We start from the raw sequence: 17,137 nt of genomic DNA on the forward strand, positions 1-17,137 counted from the left end.
TTGGATGAAAATCAGACACAACATAGTGCTCTATAACGCTGAACATGAAAAGGTACTCTTTCGGAAGGTGGGATTACCATTCACACGACCTCGTCCGTGCACCCCTTCAACCTCGGTGGGGGATACTGGCATTGCCAGATCATCTAGTCATAATGATCTTAGCTCGCATCTCGAACGCTCTGGGGATAGCCCTTCTCACTCGCGACAGAAAATCCTGCACCCATACGGGGTGCGCATGAGGGTCGGCAATGGTAGGGTATCCTTCAAAAATCCGCTACGCTGGACGCATTCGAACCTTGTCATTCTGAAGAGGTGATGTTTTTCTTTTTTCCTAGCATAACACTCAACTAGTTACAGCAGATGCGATAAGATGAAGACCACTGAAGACGCGACGACGGACAGACAGAATAGCAAGGGCGAGGCACGAAATCAATCCCCAGTTTTCGATCCCAGGTACAACCACAATGAACCACATCCACAAATACACAAATACCGGCTCAGATAACGCCCTTTCTGGATCGTACCTGATTCTCTCTTTTTTGTCTATTCCCAGTTAGCACCATCATCGGCAACTCTTCAGTGAAATCGAAAAACGTCGAATAAACAAGCAGGCAGCAAGCAACAAGCACGCGAGCAAGCAAGCGATCAAAGCATTTGCTTCTTGGGACCCTTCAGTAACACATGGCCCATGTAAACCATTTGAACGTCGCCGGGGCCCTGAGAATTATCCCGAATCCGCGCAATGGGCGTGATGCCCAGCCGAACCCGCGTATCGGTGTTCTGCAGAGCACTTGGATCCGCAAGAACCCAGGGGTCGCGGTTGATCATGGTCTGCGGGTCGAACGGCTCGCTCTGCTCAGGGAATTCGAATCGATACTCTAAAGGCGAGGAGTACATATCGATAGCGAGCGACTGGGCCTCGGATATTATGTTGTGGAGGTCGTTCCACATCGAGCCGTTCTGGTTGGCCGCTGCGTCATGACCGAGAGGACCGATGTATGCCCAAAGTTTGTGGAGGTGGGCGTGGATGTTTTGGTGGTTGTATTCCGCGAAGCCGGGTCGCTTGCTAATGCCTGCTATGTGCGTTGCTACCGCGGTGAGCATTATGTGGCGCATCATGGTAGTGTCTTGGTAAAAGTTGGTTAGGGCTGGTATGTTGAAAGCGCAAGTGAGCTGAGCAGACTTACTGGGGACCATGTGTTTCTGGATCTGACTAATTTCCGCATCGACAGAGGCATCAAAGCCGCTGATAGCGGTTATGCACAAAACTTTCTCGACAAGATACCAGTTCATGGCCTTCGCAACGAAGAACCCCCGTGTTGCAGCATTTCCGAGAAGGTCTGAGGCTTTTGTTCCCCTGGATATCGCCATGAGGTATTCCTTGATATGGTCGTCCATATGACTGTCCATGAAAATGTTCGGCAAGCTTGCATGTGTTTGGCCAAAGACCTCAGACATGCGCATTAGGGCCTGGAACCGGTTGGAGAAATCGGCCATCTTCTTATGACCATCAGTCGCGCCATTCGAACTCGCGGGAGTCGCATAGTCGAGACCGTTGGGAGCGGCAGTGGAAGCGAAGGGGCTGAATACGTCCGACGGTCTTCCAAGGCCTGCAACCAGACCAGACGAAGAAACCTGCGCAGAAGAAGCATATGGGCCGAGCGGGATTTCGAACTTGGGAGGAGGCTGGTCGAACACAGTACCAGACTGAGAAGCATACTCAAGCGAACACGCTGACTGAGGGGTCTGAGCCTGACTCTGCGCTTGGGCAGTCTGACCTTCAAATGGCGACAAAGTGTTTTGCACAACACACACTGTACCGCCGCATGGAGCAGCCGATGCGCCAGACCCCGGGTACTGGCAGTGATGGACGTGATGATGGTGGCTGGGCGTCATTGGATAGTACCCCATGGCCATGGGCGACTGCACCTGCGCATGGATGTGCGACTGCTGCTTCCTCAGAGGCCTACGGTCAGAAATCGTCTTGCTCTGGTTACTGATCGTGACCTGCTGCTTCTTGACTAGCTCATCCAGCTGGGTGACTTTCTCGTGAAGGCTGTTGATGACATTGGTGTCACGGTCGATGCGTATACGGGCGTCTTCGAGCTCGTGGCGGAGACGCTCAACCTCTGGAAGCGCGGAGTAATCGCTGTAGGTGTAACTGGGTTGCTGGGTGTAACCAACTTTCTCGTAATGAATGTTGGGCCCTGGACTGCCCGGATCTGAGCTGGAAGCGTTCGAGGCCATGGTTGGAGAACGAAGATGAGCAGGAGGCATCTGGTTGGACAACTGGGACAGCGTTAGAAATGGATAGGGTCGGAACACAAGTAGGCTCTGTCTATATACTCACTAAGTAGGCCGAAGAAGAAGCTTTTCAGAAGCCGGATGGGCAGTCAAGAATATCAATACTGTGGAGAGAACCTGCTCTGAACAGTGTATGCGAAAGGGACAGACGGAAAACAAATCAAGAAGACAGCAGACGCAAGGTAGACCAAGTATGGAAAAGAGAGTGAGTGAAAGGAAGAAATAGCAGGCAACTCAAGTTCAAGAAATTACTATTATAAGTGGCTTGATCACTGTGAGCGCATTTTTCACTTGCTTGCTACATCCTTTCCTCCTTTGGATTTATGAGCCTCTACCTCACTGTGTTACTATGGTCAGTGCAGGGCCTTTCCTTTACCAATCAACAAACCCACTATAATGTACCTTTTAACCCTCTGAAAGGTATTTACAAAGAAGTCCTCTGATTCTATATATTCACAGGAAGGGCTCTTAAAGACCATGATCATGTCGGGACGGTTGCCTAAAGTATATTGCTTAAGAAGTGCTGCGTCTGCAGAGATTGTAGAAAATCAACCAGCTTTTTAGTGATCGAAATGAGCTACCCGGTGATGCCAGACGAATGAAAGTACTCCGTCAGCCAGTGTGTTCGGATGTAGACCTCGTAGATAGGAATGTGCCTTTCTAGAGAACCTTACCCAAGACATAAGACATGAGCACTAGCAAGCTGGGGTAAGCCGTGGAGGATATTATTGTCAAGGAAGCTGAAATTCAATCATGCTTTGGCCCTCATCCAACTTGCGAATGCTACACAGCTCTGTCAATAGACGGCTCTCTGGGAGGTCGCCAAGGTATGTGTGTATGAACAGGTTACCAGGAAGAAAGCGCAGGACTTGAAGTCTTTTATTTTAAATTAAGGATATGGAGTGTAAGATAAGGTAAGACTAGATGAAGAATTTCACGCTAACAGATGTAAAGAGCCCTATAAACGAATCATTGTGCATCGAGCCTTTCGGCCTTCGAAACCGTAAGAAGCAAGAGGTCGAGAGACTAGCACCTACCAGGGGTAGTGTCATACAAGACCAAGCACGGTGCGAGTCCAAGCCTCAAGAATTATGGCTGGCCGAGCGGCGTTGTAGTCCGGTGAGTCCTGTGGTCACAAGTCGCACCTGGCAGATAGTATTAGATGGATACCTACCATTGTCGATGATTTGTTGTAGGCAGGTAGGTGGATAGTAGACGAGATTAATGCGAGATCAGATCGCCTTTGTTCGGGAAAACAAGCTGCTGTAAACAGCGTCGACGACAGGTTGCGCAGTAATCTGTTTGCCGCCGAAAAATCGTCCGTTGAGTCCCTTGATTGCATTCTCTCCGCCCTGGACGCGGTCGAACTTCAGGTAAATGTCGCCCTGGGAATTCGGATCTAGTGCAATGTGAACAACATGGCCATATTTTTGTTCGCACTCAGCGCGGACGTCATCCTCCAGCTCCTTGATCCAGGCCTCGCCCTCTTCCCTACAAATTTGGTTAGCACGGCTCGAGAAATCAAAATGCGGTGGGAGCACGGACTCAGCTGGGTCAAACATGTTGCGAAGCAAAACACACCGGCTCGCCATGTTGACATTTACTGGTAACGGCTTCGCTTCAGTCTTCGGAAGGAGTATCTTCTGCTGCTTGTCGTCTGCAGAAGGCTCAGCAGGTTCATCTGTTCTTGCAAGCTTCCTCATCAATGCGTCTCTACTGAAATTGTTGAAGTTCACACCGGCAACATCTGTGTCATCCAATGCACTAGCACCAGTTCCCTTTTCAGATTCACGACCCCCAGCACGATCGAAGTTGTTGGTGCCCCCAGCTTGTACACCACGTCCGCCAGAGCCTGAGAACGAAGAGCCCTGGAAGTTACTTTGGTTTGCACTCTGGCTCTGGGTACGTTGAGTGCTCTCAGGGGTAAACTTATCGTTGCCAAGGCCAACGCGGATGGCCCGACCACCAAGGTCATAGCCGTTCATCTTTTCCAATGCTTCCCGAGCCTGGTTTGGATCACGGAACCTATAACATCGAAGTCAGTACCAATCCAATGATGAATAGTATTGAAGGGAGGACTTACTGCACAAAACCATAGCCCCTGCTTCTGCCGGTTTCGTCCTTTTGTAACTGAACAAATTCAAGTTCGCCAAATGGCTCAAAGACACTCTGAAGGTCATTCTCATCGATACTGAAATGAATATTACCCACATAAAGTCGGTGAAAGGGGGCAGAGTGTTTGTTGCCACTGCTAGCCTCTGTGTTGCGGGCTTGACGGTTCTTCTCGGCTTCCGTCAATTGTGCAATGATGGGGATTCCTAGAAGTTTCTGTCCTGTAAGCTGGATAGCAGGCGCAACGGAACTTTCGTCTTTGAATTCGACGTAACCGACACTAGTATTAGTCTGTTAGTTGAAGGTTCAGTAGAAAACAACAGGGCCTAAGGGTAATGGGACGAAACTCACCCTTTGGATCTTCCACTAACACGATCCTTGACAATTTGAGCTTCTTTGACTGGCCCGACTTTTTCGAAAAAAGCGATAAGCTCCTTAGTTCTCAGTCGTGCGGCGAGTTGCTGTACGAAGATAGTGCGCCGGTCGCGTTCGTCCTCGTTGAGTTCCGGGCTTCTATCTCTGGAGTCACTTCGCTTGCGAGGTTCACGTTCACGGCGCGGACGTCTTTCTTCATCGCGCTCATCTCGGCGGGAACGGCCTGAGGGTCGGTAGTATCTGTCATCATAAGGAGATCGAGATCGGGTGCGAGCGCGGCCGCCGCCACGGTAGAAGTCACCATTCGAGCGATAGTCATCGCCGTGACGATCACGGCGAGCCCGCCGACGGTCGCTATCGCGGCTCCTGCTCCTCTTCCTACTTCTATGGCTTCCGTTAGCACTGCCGTGTTCGCTTCGCGGGCTTTTCATGTCATCATCTCCGTCGGCATCCTTAGAGCGGCGTCTGTCCCGGCTGCGATCCCGCCTTTTGCGATCCCGATCGCGCGAGCGGTCACGCTCATCACGTCGGTCACCATTTTCAGCCTTCGAGCGGTCGTCTGGTTGCTGAGTAGTAGGAGCGGCAGTGGACTCAAGGAGAGCCTCAACGTCGAGACCTGACATGGTATTTGTGATCCGAGAACCTTGCTTTACTAGGCAAGTTGACGAAAAGGGAGAAAAAACAGATCGGAATGGATTATGATCACTTTGTCTTCGTTAGAGTGCGAAGGCGAACCAGGCGTGTCTTGTGTGCGAACCCTTCTGTTTCAGACCAAAATCTTGGTTAGCTTTTGTTTGTGTTGACGTCTTGCGTGGAATTTATGCCGGGAAGATATAGCGGCGGTGTTGAAGAGTAGAAGTGTGAGAGAAATGACAAGTTGTGGACTTCGTGGCGCATGAATGGCCTTGTGGGTGAAATGGAAGAGAAATGATGGATTCAATAGACTGGTAGTAACGGTCACGTGACTCTTGGCATTTGCCTCCTCAAACAAAACCATGGAACGAAGCTTACTTCATGACAGCGTTGAACATGGTGGCAGTCAGATACTATTGATTATTATATTCATATTTGATTCAGCAAGTAGCCTATTATGGATTAATTGAGATATCATATACAGTTGTGGAGTTGACAGACAGGGAGGAAAAATTGCGGATGAAAGCAACCGGCCGTTCAACCAAGAAGCAAGGAATAGGTATACACAGGGGGAATGATATAGTAAAAGGAAGTGGAAAATTTTCCACTCATGCAAAGGATGTCAACCACGCAACCAGTGGTAGCATTATTTCATAAGCCCTTGGGGACATAACAGGTTCATGGTTTCGAAACGCAAAGTTTGGGGATAGCATCTATGCCTACTGGGTCTTCAGAACCTTGGGGGGAGGAAGCTCGAGCTCGGTGCCGAAGACGCGGTCCCAGAAGCGGCTGGTAACGCCAAAGCCATTATCGAAATCGGCGAAGTGATGCTCAAGGTGGTACTTTTTGAGCCCCTTGTAGTAGGAAGGAAGGCTAGGACACTGTTAGATGCAAGTCATCAAGCACGACGAGTTGTGAACTTACTTGCGGTGGTGCAGAAAAAAATGCGTCAAGTCATAACAGATGTACCCGAAAACGCCGCCGCAGTATGCGAGCACAGCAGCATACCAGTTGTAGAAGAAAACCGCATGTGCAAGTTTCCAGAACGGCGCAGCAAGGATAACGAAAAGACTAGGCGGCATAACAAGTCGGTACTTGTCCATTGGTAAGTAATGATGGATGCCATGAAGAAGGAAGTGCAGGGTTATTCCGACCCTATTATCAGGGAGGTATCTAGACGCGGTTAATTCTGTGCTAGAAACAAGAAAGACAATGAACCGTACTTATCGAGATGGAACAGAAATCTATGCATGAGGTACTCGATCAAACTCCATAGGAAGAACCCAAACATCCAATAACCAGCGGCGGCGGGAGCATGGCCCAGGCCGGAAACTCCAAGATAGGTCCCGTAGACGACGGGGGGAACCCACACAATTGGCACAACATACCAGGCGGTCTTGCTCAGAGGCTCGAGGAAGTTACCGAAGAGGGGAGCCGATTCACCTCCTTTGTAGTGTCGTGGTCGGTGGACTTGTTCAAGGTAGAATTCTTTGCTGAATCCGCTATTCCACAGCTGCATCAGGAGAGGCTTGTTTAGGTCCAAGAACTTGTGCTTCTGATAGTCCTGGCTCGCGTCTGTTTCGACTGATAGATCCTCCGCTGTGGACATCCCGGTGGTGGCGTACACTGGCTCTCCATTCGCAGCGAGCCCAATTGCTGATTTCGAGTTCGACTCCGTACCGATGAATCCCACCAGGTTGTCCTCCAATATCTCATATGCGGATTCGGAATGGGTATGAGATACCGGGTCACGCAAAATCTCGGTTACGTCCTTTCCAGCGTATTCGAGAACCAAATCTCCACCACCTGGGTGATCATCAACAAACGAAGTGATATCGTACACCTTGGAGCCTATGGTCACATAGCAGGATTTGGCGCTGTTGTGCGACTCAACCTCCTCTAGGCTGAACATGGGCAGTATCCGTCCAGGCATTGTCGTTGCGGAAGGGGGCGGCAGCGATTATCGAGGGTAATAGGAGGAAGCCGTCGCGCTAAGGGGAACGACGACAGGAGAAAGCTGAGCAAGTCGAAAAGCGACTTCGTTGAGGGTTGCGGTGGCAAGCGTGCAATAAATGGGTTGAGGCCCGGAAGTGGCGTGAGCTCAAAAAATAATATTCAAGGACGGGCGCCGGGGGCTCCGAGGGAAGAATCTGAGCGTACCGTAAGACCACCAGCAGCAAACCCGAATAATGACGAGAAAAAGAGTGCAAAAGAAGTTACACAAGGACACAAATGCTTGATCTTGCAGATAGAATACACGATACTCTTTCTGCGTGCAAAGGACGTCAAGAGAAAGCCTCGAAGAATTGAAGTTCATTATTATTGAAGTCTGGGGAGCGGATCAAGCGCAAGTCGAGTCTGGGCGCGGCTAACTCGATTTGGACAACCCCTGAGCTGACCCGGGAGTGGATATGGCACCACTTACTGGATGCTACGGAGTATACCTCGGCTGCGGTAAACAGTCTACCTATGAAACTGAAGGCATACGATGCCTTGAACCGTCAATTTCTCATTCGTTAAACAATCACATTTAGCCTCTTGAACCCTGGTCAATCTAGCTACTGGACGATCGAATGGATTGCCCTACCGAGGCTTTTAGGCATTTATCCAGACAAAGTGAGGCTAGACGAGTCCAAAGAGCTGGGACTTGGAACGTCTTTTGGGCGATCTCCCACTGGTTAATCAATCTTATGCAACCTAGACTAGCCCGGAACTGCCCCGGTAAACGACGCTTGCTTGGATTCCCCATACCCGGCTTGTTGGGAGGCGGTTGGCAAGGCAGACAGATCGAGGGGGGAAATGACCGGTCATGTAGAACAGCATCGTTCATATAGAAGCAAGGAAAAGCAATATAAGGCAGAGTAACAGAGCACAGAGCAATCCGCCGAGAAGATACCGCAAAGTCACAGCGATGCCCAGATTTCCCGATCTGAGGGTGATCCGTTGTTGACGGTTGGCCAGTTATATAAGCTCCAGGGGTCATCCGCCTCGGCCTCTTTCTTTGTCTCAATTTCCCGAGGGTCTCTAGTGATAAGCTGGCCTCAAATAACGCACTCGTTCAACTTTATCATATTGCATCGATCTGTCATCCAGTGAGACTGCGAAGCTGCAAGCTGCAGTGATCTAAGTCATCAAAACGACGTGCTACTGGGTGGAGATTTTGACAAGCTGTCAATCCCTTTTCTTGGCCGCAGACTGGAGAGCCCGCAGGATCAGTTAGCCAGCTTAGCCCTGCTCTAGCTCAGCTCCAGATCCTCCTTCGCATCTTTCTCTTTTTTTTCTTTCTTAACTCTTCGTTCTCTTCTTCTTGTCCGAGCAATAGACGTGGAATTCGTCTTATACCTCGTCGTTCTTCATATCACTGTATTGGCACTACCCTCGATCTTCAAAAACGTCATTGCAATGGACTCCTCTGCCGCGAGCGCTCCGGCTCTCCCAGGAAATCGCCTGATCGCTTATATTCAATCCTTAGCCAAAGCCAAAAAGGGATTGCCCTATGGACTACCCGTTTGCGTGGCTCCAGCTCACACCGTCACCAGCACGGACGCTCTCCTTCGCCTAGCCTCACTCGTCGGCCCATATATCACCATTCTGCAGGTTCAGGCAGATATCATCGACGACTGGTCCGAGGACACCATCCGCCAGTTGACTTTGCTTGCCAAACGATATGCGTTCTTGATCTGGGAAGGCGGTCGAATTTTGAACGCAACTATTGGTGTCGTTGGCCGACAAAAAGCGGAGTCGAGAGAAGTGAGGAATACTTTAGTTGACCTGACCCGCAAGAAGTACACCAAAGGCTTGGTGAAGCCGGCCTCGTGGGCGAATCTTTCAACTGCTTGGGCCTCTGGGGTAGCGGTCAATAACCAAGCAGCGGACATTCTGATTCCGACACTGAAGGCTGCTGCCAGGGAGGCCGTTGCAGATGCCGTTCAGACTATTAGAACGGAGATCACAGCGGACACCGACTCCAACCGCCCATTCAGTGCGTACGACTCTTTTGGCGCCCAGACGAACGGTGATTCAAGCCATCAGCGTGTGCCATCACACTATGCGATAGAGGAAGGCGACAATAACAACCTGTCGCTCCCTCCCAGGAAAGCTTCCACCATTTCACTCACTCAAACGATATCCCAGCACACCGAAGACTCGACTGATGCGCTGAATGAAACCGAGTCATACGAGCCCGAGGACGTCTGGGATTTCGGAGTGGCACCGCCTCCTGCAATTGACACTGATCTCCCTCCACCCCCGCTCCTCGCTCGTGGCCTTCTTCTCTGCCTCCCCTCCGCCACAGACACTCCGTTTACACCCGAATACCGCCAGAGCACCGTTGCAGCGGCATATGCCAACCAAGATTTCGTCCTTGGATTCATTTGCGGCGAACCATGGCATCTAGTCTCTCAACGTGACGATGAAATCCTCGGCTTTGATGCTTTGATGGATTTCTTGCCAACAGTCGAGCAAGATCAGTTGGCTCATGACCTCGATGGGGTCGACGACAGCCCGTCTCAACCCCTAGCGTTGCTGTCGGTGATTCCGCATAAGCTAGTCTCGGCAAACGACCAGCTGTTTGACGAAGCAACACCGACGACAGCTGAAGCCCCAGAGCTTCCTCCGGACTCTTTAAATCCCCTCGCTTACAGACTATACTCACTAGTCCGACAAAGTGTAAGGGCCCGCGATGCTTATGCTAGCCAGAGGGAAGCAGCTACACCGAAGCAAGATGCGACGACGAGTCAACCCCGACCCAATATTTTGCACATCCCTATTGTGTCATTACCTTGATGCACCAATTCCTGCTTTATGCACATACGACATACATACGTTGACCGTCACAAGGGGAATCGTGGATAAGGGCGGGAACCAGAATATATACTTCTTTGTTGTTTATTAGGTACCTCAAACTATATATAGACCCTATTACTCTTGGATTGAACTCGCAGTCTTGGACTCCGAATATATTAATCACTCACAACCGTTCTCTGCCCGGGAAGTGCTTTTATTTGTGGAGTGCCCAAGATGAGAATAAATGGACTCTCAAGCCTGTTTATGGGAAGACCAGTCACGCATGCTGCATTAGAAGTAGCTCTTCACCTCCGCACTTGGTCTAATGCCTATAGATAAGGATAGCATATACAAGGGCCATTGCAGCATGGAAACTCGCTAAAGACCATGCCCATATACCAGGCCGTACCTAGAGCAACTATAAAACTAGGCGGACCCTAGTTATATGCAAGCTATTTGCAGGCTAAAGAAAACACAAAGCGCTTATGGCGTGTTATACGTACTACGACCATATTCTTCTGCAATATGCCAGCAGCCATGTGAACCGCAATGGTGGAATAGCCTTAGCTCTATTTCTTCATCCCAACTCATTTCTTCTTCGCAATCCAGGTTGTCATTTTGAGGCAACTTTGACTAACTAACTAACTAACTAACTAACTAAAAAACATCAGGCAAGAACACTTTTTGGGGGAATTGGCATTCCTCAATTTTTTTCGTTGGCCAAAAATTCTTCGACTTCGGCGCAAGAGGACGTCTAGGATCCGACGGGTGGAGAGTCAAGGTGTGCCCAACTTTGGCGTAAGCTTTCGTTCGGTGAACGAAGGAATCACTGCAAGAATGGCAGCATAAGAATAGACAGTGTCAATGGTGGCTTGGTTTCCGTAAGCGGTATGAGTGAGAGCTAGCTCGAAATGCCTATGACCTGGAATCCATTTGATTCCTTTGGCTCTGTAAGCCGGCCAGCGGGAGTCGAGTAGCTGTGAGTCATGTTAATACTTTCTTCCCCACGTTTTGAGATTGCTTCCAACACGGGGTTCTGCTGTGTGTACTCACTTCGTAGAAGTCACTGCTCCCTTGAACTTCCGAGCACGTATCGATACTGGACTCCCAAAGATCCTTTCCTACCAACTCATCGCCCTCATCTTCGGAAAGATCAGGCTTTGTAGCACAGGGAGTACCTTGGCCCTGACACCTAGAGCTTTGAGCACAGAATATAACATTAAATCACCGCCTTTTAGACCCCTCGGGAGCATAGAGCTGGCGCCGTCAGAGGTATGGGGGTAGGCATGGATACAGGGAGCCCCTATCACTCCACCTGGATTGAGGACAGCATTTTAGAATCCTCTATTTTCAAAAAAGTTGGCTTATGGAACACACCTGTTGTCATGAAACCAGGCTCAGCAATCAGTCTTTCCAGGAAGCCATATAGAGGCCACGATTTCGGTTGAATGATGCTGTTCAAGAAAGAAACCGGCACTACAGGCTCTGTCACATATAGGTTGTAGGTCAGAGTTATCCGCTCCCCCTCAGTGACAGTATCTATCTCGTGCTCGCAATCACTGTAGAAAGCGGCCCACTGTATAGTAGAATTCCTAAGAGGGCTCTAGTTGTATTCGACGCTCTTTCCGGCATGCTGGACGGTAAACTTGCTTCCTACAAACTTTGAGGGTAGGCAAACGACCAAAGAGCCCACCTGAGTTTCAGAGCGTGGAGTATCCACATGCTTGCGGAAAAGACCAGAAGGACCAGAGTATACCTATGCAGAATAATCAGATTATTGACTCCTGCAAGAATTTGACACTTAGGCATACATTTAGTTTGTACAGCTCGGCATGGAGCTTCCGAAACCCCTGGTCAGACTGCTCTTCCGTGTCAACACTCGGGAGGAGGACGTTTTCAACATTCTCGATTATTCCATAGTCAGCTGGATGGAATAGGGTTGAGAAGTTGTTGGTGTCCATCTTCCCTGCCTTTCGGTACTTAGGGTCAAACACATCCTCCTGTCCTCGGCCAAACGTCGCCGGCTGGCAGTCGTCAACAAGCTGCTGGAGTACTGAGGTGCTTTCAACTGGTAGGGTAAGCCAGCTTGCTTTAGAGACTGAATCTGTACGCCAGTAGACAGTGACAGGGCGAGAAGCCTTCTTGGCGGCCATATTGTGACCGGACTCGTTGGATCCTTTATGGTCCATAATATCAATGGTGCCCCCACACGTAAACGGACTTTCCAGATGATTTCCAATCTCGCGAAATGCCTGAGTTATGGCAGCTTTGGACAAACGCGAGGACGAAGGGGGAGTACCATCCTTAGATTGCCAGCTTTACCTGGTTCCCGATCTCCCTAGAGCCTCCTCCAAAGCTACATCAAAATCGGAGTCGGAATCAGATATTGTGGTGGTCGTTGGGGTCTGAGAGCGGGAGAAGTCACTAGGTGGAGAGCTCAGAGACTTGTAAGATGAGTAGAGATGCAGAATGAGGAATGCAGAGTGAGACTTGAATGTATGGGCGAAGAGAATCGGAGAGGACGGCTGGTTGCTTATATTGGAAGGTGGGAGGGCTCAAAGTTGCAAGATACAAGGTACCTACGCAACCCTGCATCTCTGCCTTTGCAGCCTAGCTTCTGCTTGCCTCGCCTTCCTATACGCCGTAGATTCCTGCCAAAGAAGAGACTGGTTGAGGAAGAGTCGCATAGTGACAGAGATTAATCCCTAAAGCTTTAGGTATAGGGTAGTGCGTAATCTCTGCTCCCTCGAAAGGCCTTCTGCTTGGGTCATGGCCGTTTGACTTTTTTGCTTAGAAAATTTTGTCCCAGAGAAGTCTAATCCCGAGAGGTTGACTGCCCTTCCCACCATCCAAAACATGTACGGGAGTACTTACTGTTCTGTTGTTTTATTGTACGAGATGGTGGAGCTAGAGTCACATGATGTACGGTAGAGGGGACTTTCGTTCTCATGCTTCAAGACCCCGCCAATAATTCTTCTATCAATCTCGATACCTTGTTTGGGTCATGGCCGGTACTTCAAGAGCCATTGATATGCTGCACCGACTCTAGGGACTTTTTTAGGAGAAAGCCTGCCTCGATGAGACCAGATTAACAGCCTGTCCCGCCGACATTGAGGCTCTCATGCACGAGAAAAACGAAGCGCGTATGAAATATATATATAGATGCTTTGCGTCGCCCAAAACCCTACCAACTTGAGGGACATAACATTTTTCACTCCGGTTGATGAGCTACAAGCTGGCTGAGAAGTGGCAAGCTGGTCATGGATTCCGAATACCCACCCCTACCTTCTTCAAGAGTGATCGAGGCTTCAATCCATAATATATCGCTTTCTGATGGCGAAGGCGTAACGCAAGTATCTTCGGGATCAGAGACGCCGAATTTCGCGGCCAGTGCACATATGCAAGACGCGTCTGACCCCAATACGCAAGTTATTGTCAGCAGTGGCGACTTGATCCTCGAGTATGCGTCCTCGAACCATGCTCAGACGGGCACAAGAACCCGCTGGAGAGTTTCCAGTGAGAGCTTGATGCAGAGTAGTCCCTACTTTCGTGCTCTCCTTGATCCCAACAAGTTCTCCGAAGGCAGGGACTTCTTAAAACAGAGGGAACTACATAGCCTCGATGGAGGATCTACCGTGAACGGAGGAGATGCTGGACTCCCACAGAATTATGCGCCTGAAGGGAATGCTGTTCCAACCATGCGGCTACCGGTTAATCATCTGCCATCCCGTCTAGGGCCAAATACTGTTGGATTCTTTCTCCGAGTACTGTCTTACAATTCGTTCAAGGAGGAAGAGAAGAAGAGCTTTGATGCAGAAGTCAGAAACCAGAAGCCGTTTTTTATTGCGGAACTGATAGAGCTAGCCGATGCCTTCAACTCCCCTGACCCTGTTCGGGACAGACTCAGACGGGCTGGCTATTCTCTAGACAAGCCAAAGCTCCCAGTGACACGGTTCACATCGTCGATGTTGAAGTTGAATGAGAGTCGAATCCGGCAGTCAATATTTATAGCCAAGTTCCTCAACGAACGGCTCGCTTTCCAAATGCTAACCCATGCCCTGATTGTTACGGGGTCCAGATACTGGGTCAATGGACTCGAAATTCCGGAGCCTGATACGCCCAGCTGGCACTATTTCTCAGACGGCCTTGAAGGTATTCCCTCGACGCCGGCACAGCCGCCGAAGTATAACTTGCTGACTCCCCAACAGACGAACTCTACTACCGCCGCCAAAGCGTCCTAAACACCATCACCGACCTCCAAGCCCACTTCCTCCGCATCTACGGCGCCCTCGAGGAACCCACGCCCCGTAAAAGCGGCATATTCCCCAACGCCTCATCAGGGCCCCGACAGTACCAATGCCGCTGCGGCCTCAGCAACTCCAGCGCCTGCGACACCTTCCACCTCGGCCAAATGACGCGTTTCTTCTCCCTCCGCACAAAAACCATCTTCATCGGCTCCACCCTCCTAGACCCAGACTTCAACCCAGACATCGAAGACACCGACGCCGAACCGGGGTCCGAAACAGCTGCACGCCCTGCCGATATCACATTCATAATCTCGCAGCTCAAACAGTGCCCGGACTACCAGATCGACTCCAACCATGTAGCCTGCGGTATCCGGCGCCGCTTTCTTCCTTCTCTGGATTGCATTGAGGGTTTCGTCGGTGATGAGCGGGGTCTCCTAGGTGTGAACTTGAGCTACTGGCGCGAAGAAGGGAGCGGGGTTAGAGGCGGAGGTAGGAGCAACTGGCCTCATATCAACGGATCATGGGCAAATCGTGCTCATCGGAGAGCGCTGGTGATCGATCTCCGCCTGGCTAGGATAACGGGAATACCTCTGATGTCGCCGGGGGGTCTTGGAGCAGAGTACCGCGAGGAGGATGCGCGGCTGCTGTTTACAGCTAAGAAGAGGAATTGGGAGGCTTGAGATGTATGCTCGATTGCCTTGGCTTTCTGCGTAGAGGGAGCGTGGTTTGTCTGGTAATTGGATTTCTTTTGTGCTGGATACCCTTCATAGACTTATGTTTATAACGAGCGGTACATATACGTTGCGATGTCCAAGCTCCTAAGCCATCATGGCACGCCATGACCGTACCAAGGAGAAGTAAGGCAACGCAATGCTTGCTGCTCGGACTCTGGACGCATGCAATTAAAGGGGAAGAAGTCGTGCTGGAACAACCATATAAATCTTACGCGGCACCCTAAAAAGGTGAAATTGCTACCATAAAGATGAAAATGAACTGGAGAGCTCACGCAACTATCAGTCTAAGTGAGGACATTGAAAATTAGAGCACCTTGGCCTGGCAAGGGCAGCACAAGTATGGAGCACACATCAAAGAACAAAATGTGCCCAGATCAAAGGATAAAGTGTGCCCAGATCAAAGATACCGGCCACTAGAGTTCACCATAGTCAACAACGTCATCAAGCACATGAGTAGAATGATAACCTTGCCCCCACTGGGTAGCAGCAGCAGAAGGATAGTATGGTTCGGGCGCTAGCATTGTCGAAGCTGAAGTTTGGTTGAATTGAGCACTTGTAATCATGCTCAACGTGTTTGCAGTATCTGTTAATCCAGAGACCATCGGCGAACGGTGCATTTGGTTGACTGGCAGATCTCCCACAGGGGACTGGCTAGACGATGCGGTCGACGACATGTCATTCAAGATAAACGTGGTGCCCTGAGCCTGCAGCTTCTCGAGTTTTACCTCGGTGCCCTGCAGTTCCTGGAGTCTTGAACCGTGCTGCCCCGGAAACGATCGATCAAAATCCGCTTGTTGGTGGCCATCAAGTGGCTCTCCGTTGTTGGTCTGGACCTAGGTTCAAGTCAGCGATGATCGATTAGAAGGGAAATGGTCAATCGAACATATGCTTTTGTACCGCGAGCCACCACTATTTCAAAGGACTGTCCGAGCTCGGTGCTCAGCCCGTATATAGCGTTTTCAAGCTCCTCAACCCTCTTGAGTAGTTCCGCCATTTGCCTGTAATGGTTAAGCTTGTATTAGCTGCAACGGTAACGCTCTCAGATTGGGTCGTAAGGATGGCGCACTTCTTGCTCTTTTCCCTTTTACCGTCGGTGTAGCGGCAGGGTGTCGGTCCATTCCTGCAGTTCCTACAACCCTCCTTTTCCCCCGTACACTTCGTTTTCCTCTGCCTGCAAGCCTCACATGCTCGGCCGACATGCTGTCGATGAGTGCGTTTCGGACTGTGGCTTGAATTGTCTCTTGGAATCGGTATTCTGAGGGGTCTGGAGAGACTCGAAGATGCGTTGATCTAAAAGAGACGTATAGTGTGAGCTCATGCTGCCTTGCAACTGGAGTTAACACCACTTACATCGACGCCATATTGAGGCGGAAAATGAAGTTCGCTGCCCATGCTACCCATGATGCCCATGATGCCCGAAGGCTAGAGAGGGCTGCTAGAAACTACAAAACATCATGAGTGGATTAGGACTGGGCTTAATACCCGTCATGATAGGCGGCTGTGAGAAGTGTACCTTGAGAGTAAAGGGACTGCGGGCGCTCGACGTCGGCAGATTGATAATAATGCTGCATGAACACTGGGATCTGGCAAAGGAAGTTGACGCCTGGTTGGCCAAGCGGACGACGTTTGCTGTAGCTAGGGAATATCGGCAGGTGTCAAGAGGGCAGGAACGGCCTTTTATGCTGAAAACTCTCGTCACCAACGTCACGGATAGACCGAGGCGCTCAAAAACCTACAGATTGGTTGAATGGAAGCTAGAAGATTATCGACGTGCCCCTAGGAAAGCGGTCTTTTGTTTTCCTAGCGCCGTATATAATCAACCGAGCACGACTTCTAGGCAGGCCATTTCTGGATCGAGCTGGGTCGAAGGGTGACTGGAGCCCTGGCGGGCGGAAATGACAGGCGCAGGGACTAACTCAGGTATAGAGTGGCTCTACCTGGGCTGAC

General features: G+C 50.3%; 7 protein-coding genes across 7 annotated transcripts; 2 read left to right on the top strand and 5 right to left on the bottom strand.

Moving 5' to 3' along the window:
• Positions 1-92: 92 nt before the first annotated feature.
• On the bottom strand, positions 93-2,676 carry BDW74DRAFT_143954 (uncharacterized protein). Its single transcript, XM_073722949.1, has 2 exons — positions 1,233-2,676; positions 93-1,151 (listed from the first exon to the last, which is right to left on the bottom strand). Exons 1-2 carry the CDS (start codon positions 2,275-2,277, stop codon positions 646-648), a joined length of 1,551 nt encoding a protein of 516 aa, XP_073588613.1. The 5' UTR covers positions 2,278-2,676; the 3' UTR covers positions 93-645.
• A 490-nt stretch (positions 2,677-3,166) lies between these two features.
• BDW74DRAFT_143957 (putative RNA splicing factor (Pad-1)) lies at positions 3,167-5,691 on the bottom strand. Its single transcript, XM_073722950.1, has 5 exons — positions 5,549-5,691; positions 4,768-5,496; positions 4,388-4,696; positions 3,850-4,329; positions 3,167-3,795 (listed from the first exon to the last, which is right to left on the bottom strand). Exons 2-5 carry the CDS (start codon positions 5,412-5,414, stop codon positions 3,537-3,539), a joined length of 1,695 nt encoding a protein of 564 aa, XP_073588614.1. The 5' UTR covers positions 5,415-5,496; positions 5,549-5,691; the 3' UTR covers positions 3,167-3,536.
• Positions 5,692-5,835: 144 nt separating this feature from the next.
• Positions 5,836-7,798, bottom strand: BDW74DRAFT_143959 (fatty acid alpha-hydroxylase). The gene is made up of 3 exons (XM_073722951.1): positions 6,648-7,798; positions 6,349-6,597; positions 5,836-6,297 (listed from the first exon to the last, which is right to left on the bottom strand). Exons 1-3 carry the CDS (start codon positions 7,355-7,357, stop codon positions 6,144-6,146), a joined length of 1,113 nt encoding a protein of 370 aa, XP_073588615.1. The 5' UTR covers positions 7,358-7,798; the 3' UTR covers positions 5,836-6,143.
• Positions 7,799-8,384: 586 nt separating this feature from the next.
• Positions 8,385-10,583, top strand: BDW74DRAFT_143961 (uncharacterized protein). Its single transcript, XM_073722952.1, has one exon. The coding sequence runs from the start codon at positions 8,827-8,829 to the stop codon at positions 10,207-10,209; it is 1,383 nt and encodes a 460-aa protein (XP_073588616.1). The 5' UTR covers positions 8,385-8,826; the 3' UTR covers positions 10,210-10,583.
• Positions 10,584-11,704: 1,121 nt separating this feature from the next.
• BDW74DRAFT_45306 (uncharacterized protein) lies at positions 11,705-12,534 on the bottom strand. Its single transcript, XM_073732839.1, has 2 exons — positions 12,021-12,534; positions 11,705-11,965 (listed from the first exon to the last, which is right to left on the bottom strand). Exons 1-2 carry the CDS (start codon positions 12,396-12,398, stop codon positions 11,813-11,815), a joined length of 531 nt encoding a protein of 176 aa, XP_073588617.1. The 5' UTR covers positions 12,399-12,534; the 3' UTR covers positions 11,705-11,812.
• Positions 12,535-13,469: 935 nt separating this feature from the next.
• Positions 13,470-15,136, top strand: BDW74DRAFT_173373 (uncharacterized protein; the record flags this gene model as incomplete). Its single annotated transcript, XM_073727778.1, has 2 exons — positions 13,470-14,361; positions 14,418-15,136. 2 exons carry the CDS (start codon positions 13,470-13,472, stop codon positions 15,134-15,136), a joined length of 1,611 nt encoding a protein of 536 aa, XP_073588618.1.
• Positions 15,137-15,206: 70 nt separating this feature from the next.
• On the bottom strand, positions 15,207-17,095 carry BDW74DRAFT_143964 (Zn(II)2Cys6 transcription factor domain-containing protein). The gene is made up of 6 exons (XM_073722953.1): positions 16,927-17,095; positions 16,704-16,872; positions 16,541-16,632; positions 16,257-16,480; positions 16,074-16,188; positions 15,207-16,023 (listed from the first exon to the last, which is right to left on the bottom strand). Exons 3-6 carry the CDS (start codon positions 16,598-16,600, stop codon positions 15,604-15,606), a joined length of 819 nt encoding a protein of 272 aa, XP_073588619.1. The 5' UTR covers positions 16,601-16,632; positions 16,704-16,872; positions 16,927-17,095; the 3' UTR covers positions 15,207-15,603.
• Positions 17,096-17,137: the final 42 nt, after the last annotated feature.

Source organism: Aspergillus multicolor (genome assembly GCF_047715735.1).
Source record: "Aspergillus multicolor strain CBS 133.54 unplaced genomic scaffold BDW74scaffold_2, whole genome shotgun sequence".
NCBI classification, from domain to species: domain Eukaryota; kingdom Fungi; phylum Ascomycota; class Eurotiomycetes; order Eurotiales; family Aspergillaceae; genus Aspergillus; species Aspergillus multicolor.